The sequence below is a fragment of the Stigmatopora nigra genome, chromosome 5, assembly GCF_051989575.1.
Source record: "Stigmatopora nigra isolate UIUO_SnigA chromosome 5, RoL_Snig_1.1, whole genome shotgun sequence".
NCBI lineage: Eukaryota > Metazoa > Chordata > Actinopteri > Syngnathiformes > Syngnathidae > Stigmatopora > Stigmatopora nigra.
In genome coordinates, this window is record NC_135512.1 from 16,780,500 (window position 1) to 16,797,178 (window position 16,679).

A 16,679-nucleotide genomic window follows, 5' to 3' on the forward strand; every position below is an offset into this window, starting at 1 on the left:
TACCTCGGTTACAGTCTGCAGAAGTTCCCCATCTTGTGGAATACTTCCTGTGTGTGGTTCCAGTTTTTGTCCAACTTTACGTCTTTTTGAGTCTGTATCCGTTTTAGCTACAGCAACCAAAATGGCGCTGTTTAAGTGGCAGCCGGCGGCCGCGGTAGCTCTGTCCACTCTCGCTCGTTTTGTGTTTTTGCTGCTTTTATGTCTTAGTGATTTGATGATTTCATTTACTTTGATTTGCTTTGTACTTTGTGCTTTGCTGTTCTGTCTAATCAACCCCTTGCTACAGCCACAACGTAATTTCCCGAATACGGGATGAATAAAGTTATCCAATCCAATCCCAAAATTAAACATGAGCGGCTTACATTCAGACATGCGTAATAGTGCAGAAATTACGGTAATTCTGATGATTATTACCATATTCTTCAACTGTTGCTTCTTCATTTGCAACTCTTCTCGTGTCTAAGATGAGTTTAATATTGACGATGACAGTTACTAGTAGAAACAGGACAGCACCAACCTGTGGAATAAAAAAAGGGTTGAGAGGTCATTGTAAAAATGAAGTCCTTAATTTTCACATACAGTGAGATGAAAAAGTATTTGCCACATACCTAATTTCTGTGTTTTTATCACACACAGGTTTCAAACTTTCAAGTCAATTTTCGTATGAAACAGAGACAACCCATGGAAAGAGAACATGCGGTTTCTAAATGATTTTATTGACCAAGGCAGAAAAAAGTTAGAAACTTGCCTGGCTCTCTGTGAAAAAGTAATTTCCGCGCTCTGTTAAATCACAGAATAACTGACTTGTCACATTGGCCTCACAGCTCTGGGGTCCTGGATTCAAATCCAGGTCAGTCCACGTGGGGAGTTTTCATGTTCTCTCTGGGCCTGCGTGGGTTTACTCCAGGTACTCTGGTTTCCTCCAACATTCCAAAACATGCATGTTAGGCTGATTGGACACTCTAAATTACCCCTCGGTATGAGTGTGATTGGTTGTCCGTCCGTCTCTATCCTAAAGGCCTAAAACACCGGATAAATTAAATTAAATTTCAAAAAAAGCACAATTTTACCAACCAATGTCCCACTTCAAACCCAGTGAGTGACTAGTCTCAAATCATTGAATCCCGAGACTTATTCTTGTTCATAATCATGATCTTATCATTCCCAGGACAAAGTAAGGATAAAGCGGTTCAGAAAATGAATGAATGACCTGCTCATCAAAATTGTAGCCGAGTCCAATTTCACAGGACACACTGATTACCACCACGTGTAGAATCAAGTGAAGACCTTAATAGAATGTGTCAAACAAAGGGAAGTAGGCTCCAAGATCAGAGCATCATTCCACGATGCAAAGGAATTTAAGAAGAAAGATGGAAAAAGTGATGGACATGTTTGAGTCTAGAAAAGGTGAAAAAAGACATTTTCAAGGCGTTCGGACCCCAGCGAATCACTGGTAGAGCCATTATCCACGAATGGAAAGAGCTTGGAACAGTAGCAAACCTTTCTTAGAGTGATCAGCCAGCTAAAATTACTCCAGGTTACAAAACCTAGAAAAACAGAGAGAACTACAGGCCTCGCTGGCCTCAGGTAAGATCAATGTACATGACTCTATTATATGAAAAACACTTGCCAAAGCCGGCATCCATGGCAAAATTTCAAAGCGAAAACCATTGGTGCACAAAAAGAATATAAAGGCTCGTCTAATATTTTCCCCCAAAAAAATCAATGATCTTCCACACTTTTGGAAGAACATTGTGTAGACATGAGTGAAAAGTTGAATTTGTTGGAAGTTGTGCGGCCGTTACATTTGGGGAGAAAAATGGCAAAGCATTCCATCAAAGAAACACGATACCACCAGGGATGGTGGTGGCAGTGTGATGGTCTGGGACTACTTTGCTACCTCCACACCAGGACAACTTGCTGTATGTAATGGAAGAATGAGTTATGCTGTTTACCAGCAAATTTTGAAGAATGTCCAGTTCGTGTGCTCAAACACCAGGGCTCTTGGAGCAAGCAGCACGACAACGATCCAAAGCCCACCAACAGGTCCACCTCTGAATAGCTCAAAAATCAAAGTAAAGCTTTCGGCGTGGCCACGTCAAAGTCTGGATTTAAATATTATTGAAATGCTGTAGTGTGATCTGAAACGGGCTCTTCATGCTAGAAAACCTTCTAGTAGTGCAGAATTACAATTCTGCAAAGAAGAGTGGGTCAAAATTCATCAAAAGCGTTGTGAAAGACATTGCAAATTATGGTAAAAGGCAAAATATTGGCTCGCAATGAAGGATGCTCTGCTTTACTTAGCTTATTAACATTAGAAAAGTCATTATAGTACATATGCTTGCGACGATGTCAATGCTTTGCTCCTTAGTTAGACCTAACAACATTAAGGTTGAATCCTCTTGGAGAGCTGGAATGTGGAGAAGACCCTTCGGCGCGACATGACCTTTGTTTGTTTTGAGAACTAAACCTTCTATTGTAACTCAGGTCCTTGACTATCAACTTCTCACTCCTGTCTTACCACCCCTCCTTTGAGAGCTGAGATGTCCATTGTAACTAGGGTCCTTGAAGCTAATTAACAGGAAAAAGATGCGTGTAACAGCAGAATGAACATGGATGGAGACGAGTCGGTTCGATTCTCTCTTGCAAGAAAATCACAAATCATTGTCCTGTGTCTTTTATTTGTGCGTGCACTTCGGAATGAATGCCTATTGGTGAACCTATCATATTGGTCCTACGAGCCTGGGAGTCAACATACCGAAGGAATCCGAGCGATTGGTCGACACCTGGGAAAAACCTTGGCCACGGCATAAAAAACCCTTTTGCGGGCTTGAATTTCAGCCGAGTGCCTGGGTTCACGACGGTTGAAGACCCATCCTACTAAAAGAGACATCTGAAGACATCTATGGTGAGCCACATGAATGTTTGCATTTGTTGACGGTTTCCGAATGCAGGGAAAGAGCATTCATGTGAAGGTCCATTTTGAGAAGTGGACTTGTGTCCGAGAGACGGTGATGGTAAATCCCTGTGAATATTAGTCCCAAACAGGTGAAGAGACAAAGCATGAGCCTATAAAACTTAGGGCGACAGTATCCTGTACCTGGGCAGGTAGGTAATTAAACTCCGAAAGTATACCAGCAAAGTATACTTGTGAGTTGCGTGTGTACCGATAACTTAAGGAAAACGAACGAAGATGGAAAAAAAAAGAAAAAATTACTACCTAATTGCAGACCAACTAACTTCGAGATGGGGAGCTCAATTAAAAAGGCGGCTAGTGAAGACGATCCAAAACAGCCTTCTGCCGTGTAAATATTGGAAATGGTAGTCTTTATAAAATGGAGAAGGGTGGATATGATACTGATAAATTCATAAATAATGATAGATTCATAAATAATTACCCTTCCGATGTAATTATCAATCACTGCAGGCAGACATCTTATTCAATTATTGACATTTAATTAAAAAGATTGCATCATGTATAAGGACCTTAAGGGAAGATACACCAAAGCAACAAGACTTGCCCCTTGTCTTCAAATTGTCCCCTCGAACAGTAATTCGCGTATGGCTTTAAGGCCATAAATCAAAACAATTACAAGGTTGTTGATTAATTCAACATGCATAAGCAAAAACAACAGCTTTAACTTTAATAACAATCAATGTATTTTAACAATAATAGAACAGGAAACTAAAACCAACCATCATTTGGATTAAAACAATCATGCCTTCATTTGACCTAACAATAATATAACAATTACATAAAGAAGCCCGAAGTGCGTCACGAGGTATGCACACTATACGAGTGTTATGGAAGTGGCAGATATCCAGAGTCCTCGCTGCCTCCCGATTCCTAAGAGCCCGATACTGGGTGAGATGTAGGATAAACAATCCTTGGATAAGAAGTCCACGTGAGAGTAGACGGCTGTTTATGACCTCGAGCCCCCTCCGAACAATAGGAAGAATGATTTAACAAAGAAATGAATTACTACACATATGTATAAGAGTAATACAGAATAAACCCAACAGATACCAATTATTAGTTCTTGATGGCAAAAAAGTTGGGATGGAAAGTTAAGATGTAATTTTGATGGCAAAATAAGGTGAGCATGTTGATAAAAGCGAGAGGGGGGTGATATTTCCTGAGAGGTTGGCATTACATCAATTGGCCCTTGTGGTTACTGAAGCAAACTTGTGTGCAAAAATTGTTTTTGCTATGGGGTAAAGTTGTTCTTACAGCATATTTTGAGATCATGGGTCTCGGCAAAAAAGAGTGATATGATTGGATACCGGATGAGGAATTAATTTAGCTTATTATGGACTAATGGTAGTCTTCTTTAAGATGCAATATTCACAGCTAAAATGTGACATTTCAAACATGATACTTCGCTAGGGAGGAATTTGTAAACAGAGCAAAACAAGGAATTTGTGGCAGATAGGTGTATGTGAGAAGAGAAAACCTGATTTGCAGCGAGTCTGAAGTTCACGGTTAGCGGCTAAAAGTGCGCTTCCGTTTAGCATTTCATAATAAGAGCAAAACATGGTCTGCAGGAAATACAGGGTCCTGCGGTTACTTTTGCCTTTTGGGGATTTTAAACAAAAATGTCATTCAAGGTGATAGACAATCTGTTTGGTAAAAGATTGGTTTGTTTGGCTTTGAAATTGGGAATAGAGCAGGTGGCCATTTTCTGACCAATTTGTTGATTTTGAAGGGCTTCTATTTAAAGAAAACTAGCTTTTGGAGGATAAAATATTAATAATATGTTTTTTGAATGGTTCATTTGTTCAAAATACTTTACCTTAAGAGATTCAGAGGGTAGAAAGATTGAGAGTTTGAGAGGGAAACTGGAAGAGGCTGGAGTAAGGAACTGCCTAGCAGCATGGATCATCGACTTCCTCACCGACAGACAACAATATGTGACACTCCAGGACTGTACGTCTACACTTCAGACTTTAAACATAATACAGACACCTGTCACCTCCATAAGTTCTCTGATGACACCTCTATTGTTGGACAAGTGATGGACGGGAACGAGCTGGATTACAGGGGAGTCATCACAGCCTTTGTGGACTGGTGTAGGCAAAACCACCTCTACATCAACACCAGTAAGACAAAGGAAATGGTCATCGATTTTCGGAGGACAACTCAACAGACCACGCAGGTTAACATTCAGGGTAAAGACATTGAAATTGTGGAGAATTTGAAGTACCTGGGTGTTTACCTCAATAACAAACTAGACTGGTCCACAAACATAGATGCTCTGTACAAAAGGGGCCAGAGCCGCCTCTTCCTATTCTGGAGTCTACGGTCCTTTGGAGTGTGCAGGTCACTCCTGAGGACCTTCTACGACACTGTAGTGGCATCTACAGTGTTTTATGCAGTGGTCTGTAGGGGATGCAGGAGCACGGAGGGACAGGAACAGGCTAAAAAAGCTGATCAGGAGGGCCAACTCTGTTCTGGGCTGACCTTCAGACTCTGTGGAGGAAGTGGGAGAGCGGAGGATGCTGACCAGGATGATGTCCATCATGGACAGCACCTCCCACCCCCTGCACGAGTCGGTGGAGTCCCTTTGAAGCTCTTTTAGCAATAGACTGCTGCACCCTCATTGCAGGAAGGAGTGCTTCTGCAGATCCTCCCTCCCATCAGCTGTCAGGCTCTTTAACCAAAAAATGGCTGTAGGTTAGGACCTACTGAATTCTTATGCATGCATATATATGTGCTTCTATATATGTATGTGTATGTATACAGTGTTCCCTCGCTACTTTGCACTTCAGCTACCGTGGACTTAGACTTAGAGCTACGCAGAATTTTTTCAGGAAAAAAATATTTAAAGATATTCAATTAAAATTATAAATTACATCATTTTACAAGATGTGGAAACAAAATATTCAATTAGAATTAGTAATTTCATCATTTTACAAAATTTTCAAACACAGAATGCACGTATGCGCAAAGCATCACGGGGCATCACGGGCATAAACCCAAGCTGATTGGCCAGCTGAAAGCTCACTGTATACTCGACTGCCCATTGGCCCATTCACCACGGAAGCCCAAGCTTTTCCCGATGCCCATTTTCAGTCCACGCTTATCTCATGCTAGCATACAGCACGCTTCTCGCCAAGCTAAAGCTAAGCATAAAAGTTTTGTGAATCCCTTTGTGATGCCTCCCAAACGCTCTCCATCCCTTGGTGCATCTCGTGAGCCGGAGAAGATGCGAAAGATGTTGACAATTACTGAAAAAGTGAGTTTATTGGACAGGTTGAGAACAGGAAATTACTACGCGAGCGTAGCTCGACAATGTGGCCTTAATGAATCCACGGTGCGGTACATAAAGGAGAAGAACATCCGCAAAACTGCTGCAACATCTTTCACGAAAGATGCCAAAAGGGTTGTGAACACCCAGAATAAGGCCATGGTGCGAATGGAAAATGAACTGGTTATTTGGATCCGTGATTGTAGGGCAAAGAAAATCAGCCTGGACGGACACTTAATCCAAAGTAAGGCTAAGTCTTTGTTTGATGCTATGGTGCCTGAGGGTGGTGACGACGACGACAACGTTCAAGACGAGGAAGAAAACGACGGCGCAGACGACGAAGATGACCCTCTGCCCGGTGCCTCAAGCCAGACTAACCCACGACCACATACGGCTTTCGCTGCCAACAAGGGCTGGCTTGAGAGGTTTAAGCGGCGAGTCGGACTAAAGAATGTGTCGTTGCATGGAGATGCAGCCTCTGCAGACAGAGCAGCAGCGAGGCGTTATATTGAGGATGTGTTTCCGGGAATGATAGAAGAAAATGGCTATGTCCCGGAGCAAGTCTTCAACATGGATGAAACAGGACTCTACTGGAAGAGGATGCCGTGCGGAACATTTCTTTTCATGGACGAACTTCAGAAGACAGGTTTCAAAGCCCACAAGGATCGAGTGACTCTGCTCTTGTGTGGCAATGCAGCAGGATTCATGCTGAAGCCCGGCCTGATCCACAGGTCACTGAATCCTCACACATTGAAGAACAAGAACAGAGCCTTACTGCCAGTCTACTGGATGTCCAACAAAAAGGGATGGATCACCAAGGCCCTCACACTTGATTGGTTCTTTAACTCTTTCATACCACGGGTAAAGCTTTACCTGGCTGAAAAGGGACTGCCCTTCAAAGTGGTTCTCCTCATGGACTGTGCAGGTGGAGTTCCTTCCCCCCCAACACCACTTCCCTTATACAGCCCATGGATCAGGGGGTTATTAGGGCCTTCAAAGCCCTCTACACCAGGTCGACAACGGAGGGTCTCATCTCCTCCATTGAAGAGCCCGACGAGACCTTCAGCATCAAATCTTATTGGAAGGACTACAACATAGCCACGTGTCTGACTAACATTTAACATGCCCTAAAGGACATGAAAGAACAGACACTTATCTCCAGCTGGAGGAAATTGTGGCCAAAGAAAATCACTCAAGACTATGAGGGTTTCACGCCTAACGAAATCCATCACTCTGCCGTTGATAAGGCTGTCAGGCTGGCTCGGTTGGTGCAGACTGAAGGCTTCTCGGATATGACCGCTGATGAGATTACAAATCTCATCGACTGTCACTCAGACCCACTGACAGAGGAGGACCTACAGGAAATGACCAAGTCGGCGAGTGAGGAGGAAGACGACTCTGCTGCCGACGACAAGGGTGACGAAGGTGACCTTACTTTGCATAATTTGCAGGACCTCTTTAATGATGCCGAAGATCTCCAAAAAAAGCCAAAGAAATGGACGATAACATGGTGAGGGCCGTCGAGTCCAGCAATCGCATAGATGACGTCATGGCTGTATGTATATATGTATCTATATGTATACATGTATAAATGTATACATGTCCGACGGACGGATGGACGGACGCGTGTACGCCCGTACATCGGAGTCATGGGAAATCCTATGTCTCGACAGGGTGGTGGTGGCCTCGGTACGGTGCCACTACACAACTTGGAGGGTTAAGTTGGTTTCAGAGCATGCTTAACCTGTGTTCAGCATATCAGTGCACGATTTGTAATTCCGAAGAACCATTGATTTATAGGAATAGTAAAAGAATTGGCTGGATTGACAAAAGGCTCCATATCTCATAATGAAATCACTGCGCTTACATAACAAATTCAACCAGACAACAACATATGAAAATCCAATTTGCGTGGACCATACAAATCGCCATTATTCACAGCACGATTGAAACTGAATGAGGCTAATGAGCCTGGGTGCTCAACCTACAGTATAAAGAAGAAGCACTAGCACGACCCAAAGTGGGAACGTCCTAACCAAGTGTGGCTGACCAACCAGCAGACATGAAAATTGCCAAGAAGGGATGTGGATCCACCTTTTGCACTGTAAGAAGGTTCTCTCTGTTGAAACATTTGAGGAGACAGGTGAGAACAACTCTCTGACGTTTTAAAATTAAACGGCAACCACTCCAATATTGATTGGAAAGATTATTAATCAGCGAGCAATGCCATAAACCATACGGAACTCTTTTATATTGGTTTTATTGTCTCGGTATGCAAAACAAATGACCAGATGAGGGAAAATACGATCGGATATAACAACTCCCTGAATAACCATTCTTTGGGGAAAGTGGTTTTACAAAAGAAAGAAAATAAAACGTATCCTGCTTGTAAAAATATTGAAACCGTGTCTATCCTGTAGCAGTGAATGGCACTGGGCTAACTTTACCCGTTTGAACCTTCCAGGTCATGGTCTGAATTTGGGTGCGGTAGATGACATGGTGTGCCCATTGTCCAAGACAAACTGCGCCACTGATTTCCCGTTTTTGGCATATGGTGGTGAAGTGGTGCAGATAAATTATATAACTCCTGTCAAAAAGAAACAGGACCGTGTGCTTTGGTTTCACTGTTTTTATCAGTTTCTGTTTTAGAGTGGAGGAGATACAATTGGCGGCTCAGAATTTCGGTGTGGTGGCAAGCCTCTCTTGACGTTGTTGAGCCTCATCGAGAGATGCAGATCCGACTTATAGGTTGGTTTGCCACATTGCAGCAGGATTCTATTTTTCCTTGGCTTATGCCAAATAAAAATATGAATAGGGTGAACAACATCCATTACAATGTCCAAAAAAGAATAAATTGGAAATAATGCTAAGCAGGGTTTGCAGCAATGAAGGAACAGCTGGCAGCCACCAGTCTCATGGCTTTCCCGGGCCGCAAAGCAGTTGATATGCTTCTGGCGGTTGATATGCTCTTGGTGAAGCAGGGGGTGTGTGCAATGTTTGGAAATGTTACACTCAATGACACGTCACCCAATGGGTCCCTAATCAGGGCCGTTGAAGACCTGCAGACCTTGAAGCGAAAACAGAGGCACTCTGAAGCAGAACTGTCTGCTTAGGCAGACTGGTGGGATAAGTCCTTCTGCTAGTGTAAAAAAAAATCCGATTTTGTTTAAGAGTTGGTCAGTAGTCCCAACATTCTGGTTCCCGAAACCCGTGGAGATTCAGATCTTAATTTTGGCTCGCGAGAAGATTGAACCCAAAACCTGACCCTGGCTATTTCCCCATTGAGAAAAAGGGGTGATCGACTTCCCGCTGTCCGGAAAAAGGACGTGAATCCATCCCATCGGACGCAAAGGGCATCCGAGGCGGTAAGGCACTGTTTAACATTAATTTGTAAAAACCAATTCAGCATAAGATCCCGCCCCTTCTCGTGAAAAAGTCGAAAGGGATACTTCATTCTTTGGAGAAAAGTTGTGTATACCATTGAAAAGTATGCAAGTCAAAGAAAAATAGATATGTAAGGTATGCAAAGGATTTAAACTGAGTGGGTTTACCTCCAGGAATAGTTGCACTTTTTTGGTTGACCCACTAGGTAGCGTACAAGAGGTTGGCTGCATGACATCAGTCAAACCAGTGAGAGGGGAGTATCAGAAAAACTCCCCCACTAGGATCTTCGGGAATTGAGTAAAAATATAGAAGAAAAATATTGTTGTACTCTGCCAAGAGAATGAAATAGCTCAATATAAAAAGAAAATAGAACAAATAACTATAAAAGCATGCAAGTAATCTTCATAAGAAGAAAAATACACCAAAAGCACGTTGTGACACGCTCGTAAATCACAACGTTTGCCGCGCAAAACAAGAGTATTAACGACTACTTAGGTGGATAAATAAGATAATGAATTAAACGGGAGGTCCCTAGAGTAAACACTGCCGTAAATAAAAAGTCATGAATGTGTTACAGGAATAGCGTAATATACAAATACAATTTTTAAAAAACTTCTAACAAAAGAAGTGTCCAAAATGGGATCGGGAAACAGCAAGGAACTTCCAGCCGACATGAAGTTTTGCATAAACATTTTTCTGATCATTGCACTCATGTGGAAGAATGGAGGAAAAATAAGAACAAAAGTGGGAGGGAAGATTGGTGGAACCATTAGAAGCTATACAAAGGAGATTAGAAGTAAAAAAAGGCTGTTGAGAAAGGAAAAAAACAAGAAAAAATATGTAAGCAGTCGGAAAACATTGAAGTGTAGATCTTTCAAGCTCAGAAGAGAGAAGAGCAACAAATTACAAAGAAAATTTTAAAAAGCTGAACAAAGAACCAGCATGACAGCTTTGATTGATGTTAAGCCCCACGAAGAAACAGCGACTCCGAGCCCAGCGTACCAGCCTCCTTGCACAGATGCAGCCACCCCTCCTCCACTAGGCCTAGGACACTGTGTGCAAGGAGGGGCGCGTGGAATGCATACCCAAAGGGCTCCACTCAAATTCCACAATGTCTCTCACATCCCACACAATGAAGAGGCTAGCCAGAGCCCGCAGATGCCGCTGCAGGACCAGCAGGGGTCGCCTAAATGCCAAAGAGAAGACAAAAAGAAAAAAGATGAGGACAACTCCATCCTTCTTGATGGCATTTCAAGGACCTCACTCTGACCCACTACCAAGGGCACCACCAAGTCAGATGTAGCCCATGGTTGAAGTCACAAACCCACACTTCCAAGTGAACGGAGATAGCGATCAAACCATTCCCGTCCACCGTCCATGGACCGAGTTCGAATGCACCGAAGCATGCAAGGGACTGGGAGACCCAATAAAGAACCCAATTAAATGGTCCAATAGTTTTGAAAAGCTGAGATAAAGTTTCCACCTAAATGGAACTGAGACAAGAAGATCGTTTACCCTGAGTCTGGGACACAACTGGGCCAGAGTGAGAGGAAATTTCGACAAAAGAAACAACCCTGGAGAAGCCCAACCCCATGATTCACAAGACCTAACGCAGCTGGTGGAAAGAGTCCTGACCCGAGTGCAAGACACGCGGCACCCAACACCATGCTGACATAATCAGAGCCACAAGACAGGAACAAAGAGAAGGAATTCATAAATCCAGAGCAAGGTTTGAAGAAGTGTTCAAAATCCACAGTGGGATTATAGAAGACCAAAATGAGCAAGGGGCGTACCTAGCCCAATTGGGACAAGGTTTCCTGGAAGGGCTCCAGTCCCAAATCAAAGGGTTCGTGCAAAAGTACGATGTCGCATACAGAACCATGCCAATGAATCAACTAATAGAGTGGGGGATTCATGCCGAGGAGACACAGCCAAAAACAGGTAAACTCAGGAGTTAATCCTCTGACCCAAGACATGGCCTCATTGGTGAACCAAGTCATAAGAAGTATTCTACCAACGAGGACATGGAAGAGGAAGACCGGGCCCACCAAGAAGAGAAAACCCAGATCACAGGTGTTACAATTGTGGAAAGAAAGGACACTTTGCTCGAGACTACAGAAGTGCACCCAAGGGGAACCAGAGAACCCCACAGTTCAACCCTTAAATCAACATCAAGATTGATGCCAGAGGAAAGAGAAATGGAAGTCTAGCACGGAATCCGCCACTGAATCTGAAGAAAGCGATGGGGGGAACGAAGAAACCCCCTGCTCGCCAGCAGAAGTGTTAGACTTAACCAAAATCATGTCCTCCCTCTGGGACAAAGACAACAAACCATACTAGACCTTACTGGTGGGACAAAGTCAAACACCAGTAAAATTCTTATGTGACACTGGAACAGATAAATCAGTTATCAAAGAAAAAGTGCCAGCATTGGTACCAGGAAAATAATGGATCACTGTGATAGGAGCAGGACACGGAGCTATTGAAGAAATCAAGGAAAACAAAAATAACATGAAAATGGACGAAACCATGAAGCAAAGTTTGTCCTGAGTAAGAACTGTCCTGTGAATCTCCTGGGAAGAGATCTACTCCATAAACTGGGAATCAGACATATCCCGCAGATGATGGTATCAAACCAATACACAGGTGGGAGGAAGCGCAAATCCAAGTAGTCGAAAATCCTCATTCGTTCTACTCCCTAGATTTAACAACACAGGGGCCCTCATCTGTAATCCAGCAGTTAAAATTAAAAGTTGAAAATGTAAATGGCCAAACACAAACCCACTGGCCACTACAAATCACCATGAAGTTTGGGAAAGCCAGACCAGAATTTGTTAAACAGTTCGGGTGACTGGGACCTCAACTAGTTGGACGGGAGTACCTGTACTCCACGGCAGAGGGAGATGCGGCCACCTCAGTGGACTTGCCACCTCAAGCAGAAAAAACTTCTACAGTTTTAGAAACCACCCCATGTGTCCATAAAGAGAAAAAACAACAGGTACTGGAAAGACCTAGGACGCATGGTGCGATTCTTGGAGACCAGAAGCGAGAAGTCGTGGTCACATCTGACTCCCAGTCAGCGTACTGACAAACACCCCATATGGAACAGTGACAAGACATAAGGTGAAGTGGATGACTCAAGCAAGTCCGAAAACGCAATTGACTGCATGGCAAGACTACATAATGCTACAGGCTGAAGACTTCCCTACAATACCGAGTTCACTGTGGTCCAAATTTAAAGACGTAGAAAAATGACCACAGTAAAGGAAGTAAGAATTGAGCCCAAGACATCATATCGACCACGAGCCAAACAACAGCGCCTTAAACCAGATGCTACAGATGGCATCAGACCAGTAGTTAAACAAATGCTCGAAACAGGCATTCTAATTGAAAGTCCATCAAGCGATTGGAACACTCCCATCTTTCCCGTGAAGAAAACAGAGAAGGGACCGTGGAAATTGGTCCAGGACCTAAGACAGGTCGATGCAGCAGTGAGCACCCTGCGTACCAGACCCACACATACTGTTGAACGAGTTAAAACCACATAAGAAATTCTTTACAGTGATTGATCTAAGCAATACATTTTTCTCTGTTCAATAACACAAAATAACCCAAGACTGGTTTGGTCTCAAGTTCAAAAGAACCAAATACACCTACACAAAGCTGCCACAGGGGTTCTGTGACAGCCCGTCAATATTCTCACGAGATCGCAGCATGTATAACTCAGCATGAACATAAAGACACCACACAGATCCTAGTGTATGTAGAGGACATACTGATATCCAGTCCCACAGAAGAGGAAAACAAAGATGGAAGCGATCAGATTATTCAAACATCTGGAGCAAACTGGGAACAAGGCGTCGCTGAAGAAACTGCAGTACTGTCAGGAGTCAGTCACCTTCCTGTGACATCGAGTCTCACAGAAAGGAAGGGATCTAATGGATGGAAGACGAGAAACCATCCAGGCAATGTCTGAAACATCAGACGAAAAAACTAATAATGGCCTCCTTAGGCCTAACTAACTACTGCAGGAGTTGGATTCCAAACTTTGCAGAACTAACTCAACCACTGCTAGACATGATCTATGCTAATGAGATGACAATGAGACTCAGTAAGAAAACTGAAGAAGGAAACCGAACATTTATGGAAGTTAAGCAACACTTTTTCATCCTTTTTTCTGAGAACCAGGAAATTCACCGGGGCTTTTCCACCGAGCCTATCCAAGGATAGTGCATGCTTCGGACTGAACCATTCTGACGCCCCGCCGTTTGACTTAAGAAAATGTTTTGGACTTAGAAAATTTTCGAGAACCAGGAAATTCAGCGGGACATTCGCCCGAGTCTATCCGAGGATAGTGCATCTTCGGATACATTTCTCTGAGACACCGCCGTTTGACTTAGTTTTTTCGACATTTTTAATGAGAACCAGGAAATCCATTTTAAATCCACTTTCCCTATTCTAATACACTTTGACGTTTTATGGAGGTCTATTTTAATACACTGACGTTTTCTGGAGGTCTATTTTAATACACTGAAGTTTTCTGGAGGTCTATTTTAATACACTGGCGTTTTCTGTAGGTCTATTTTAATACAGTTTCAGGTTTTATGGAGGTCTATTTTAATACAGTAAATTGTTCGGTAAAACAGTGTAAACAGAAAACATTTTACAGTTTTTTTTGTTATTACATGAATTTCACTCTCTCTCTCTACCCGTATTCTATTTGGTGTACTGTAAACAAGGGGGTATTGATTTATTTTTTTAAATAATAATAATAAAAAAAATTAAAAATAAGCATTTTCGAAGGAGCAGCCCTACTTCGCGGAAATTCACTTATCGCGGGTGGTCCCGGTCCCCATTGACCGCGATAACCGAGGTCCCACTGTACTACTTCCCAGCAACATAGCTGTATGCAAATGTAAGGCACATACTAAAAGCAGCGACAGAATCAGTAGTGGAAATGCTAGAGCAGATACAGCAGCTAAAGAAGCACCACAAACACTTACTCCACAATATACACAACAACAACAACAAAACGAGTCAATTCCAAAAACAGTATTAATTGCGCCACAGAAAGAAAAAGATGCATGGATACATGAAGGCGCAGAACAGTCTGCAGGCGGCCTAAACACAACAAAAGGCCTACCTTGCTTACCAAAGAACTTATTCCAAATGGTAGCAAAATTGAGCCACGGAAAGTCTCATGTCTCAACAGGGGGGATGATTAACATGGTACAGTGTGTTCCCTGTGCCAACATGTCTAAACACCTAATTTTAAAAATTGTAGGAACGGTTTAATTTGTTGCAGACATAATATGCAAGGTAACCTAAGCCCAAAAGGTAACTACCCATTTGAAATTACACACCCGGATTTGAATTATCCAGAAGCAACCAGTATAAATACTGTTTTGTCTTCATTGACTCATTCTCTATATGGACTGAAATAGTCCCCGCAAAATCACCAGACGCATTGACGGTGGCTAAGGTCATTTGTAAATACATAATCCCAGAACATGGGATCCCCAGAACCAGTACACATTTAAAACGCATCATTGTGCATCCATGGGCAAAGCCAAGTCTGTTTAACTATTTTTGGACAAACTTAGACACAATTGCTTTTATCCTGAAACTATGTATGTGTGAGTTACCTGCGTAAAGGCCACAAACTATAATAACTATTCCATGACTGTGACTTAATGACTGGGCTATCTGCCACTGTCGTACCCCCTTTCCTATTTCTGCATCATCACCCTCGCTACTGTGACAACGAAATTTCCCGAATACGGGATGGATAAAAGTTATCCAATATATCTAAATATAAAACTTGAATTTACTAAATAGACCGTATAGAATAAGGGGTCTCCAAACGGTTCCAGAAAGGGCAGCAGTGAGTGCGAGTTTTCTTTCCAACCTATAGGAGGAAACCTTTCCACAAATCTGGTATCTTAGAAGTGCAATCAGTGGATTGCAGCGAGGTGCTTCTTGTTTCAGCAGAAGCCTCATTGGTTAAACTGTTTGTGTTGGATTCATTGGAACAAAAACCTGCACCCCCAGCAGGCATTTCGAGAACAGTCAAGTGTGGATGCGCGCAAGTCTCCTATCTATACATTTTGCAGGACACACTTAGCACGTGACTTCCAAGTATTTCTATAACTGATGCTGGTTTGTTTTTTGTTTGTTTAAACAACGTTCAAAATAAATTAATCAGAAAAAAACGGAGCTATTAAAAATGATATGGAAAAAATACCCTTACAATAAATGACTCAGAAAAAAGTTCAAAAAAAAGATTAAAAAACAACTCTCAAAATAATTAATTTAAAAAAACTACAGATATAACTTTACAGTGTTTACTTTCGTCTTACCTGACAGAACCTCCGAATGGTCCTCTTATTGAACAGTTTATATTTATAGGTGAGATACAAGCTTCTTTGTTGACGGGGTATGAATGGCTTCGCTCGAGGGTTAGGTGTCCAGGTCTCCATTCCGTTATAAATTTCAGATTATTGGCTATATTGTTCTCTTCGTCCTGCTACAATAGGGCCATATACAGCCACATTTTATTGACTGCAAATAAACAGGCAGGTGCTAACGCAATCCGAAAACGAGTGTATGTACACTAAAATGTAGCTACCACCAAACCACGCATTGGCAATTTGGCCCAGATTATGATACACGACTGCCTTATTTAAGTGCAACTGTATGTTTTGCACTCTCATTTGTAAATCGAAGTAATTTAAAATCGTAAATTCAGTAAAATGCTATTGTATTCCTGGAACATAAAACATGTTCTGGGTCTGTCTATCCATAGGTATTCCATGGGAAAAGCTCAATCGGCCATATTGCGTCAGAGATATTTGTAAACATGGTCAGTGTTAAAAGGATCATGCACTTTGGATTAGCCAAATATTATAATTTTGTCAGTCAAACAACAAACCGATGTCTTTGTCAAAAATAGCTGGGATGAGGTAATTTTATAATTTATAAAATTGTATCAATTTCTCAAATCAGCCTAAATAGTGGCCACATTATTACGGTTGTTAGAAAATACAA

At 42.3% G+C, this 16,679-nt stretch overlaps 1 protein-coding gene across 9 annotated transcripts in view; it reads right to left on the reverse strand.

Moving 5' to 3' along the window:
* Positions 1-16,679, reverse strand: part of pomgnt1 (protein O-linked mannose N-acetylglucosaminyltransferase 1 (beta 1,2-)) — an 87,876-nt gene that overhangs the window by 71,034 nt on the left and 163 nt on the right. For 3 of the 9 annotated variants that reach the window (XM_077717811.1, XM_077717808.1, XM_077717805.1), the window contains exons 1-2: positions 15,992-16,662; positions 415-517 (exon numbers count right to left, since the gene is read on the reverse strand). In XM_077717811.1, coding sequence (XP_077573937.1) covers positions 415-441 — 27 coding nt within the window. In that variant the 5' untranslated portion in view covers positions 442-517; positions 15,992-16,662. Of the gene's footprint in view, positions 1-414; positions 518-15,991; positions 16,665-16,679 lie in introns of those variants that run through there. The other 6 variants (XM_077717809.1, XM_077717810.1, XM_077717807.1 and 3 more) reach the window with 4 other exon arrangements.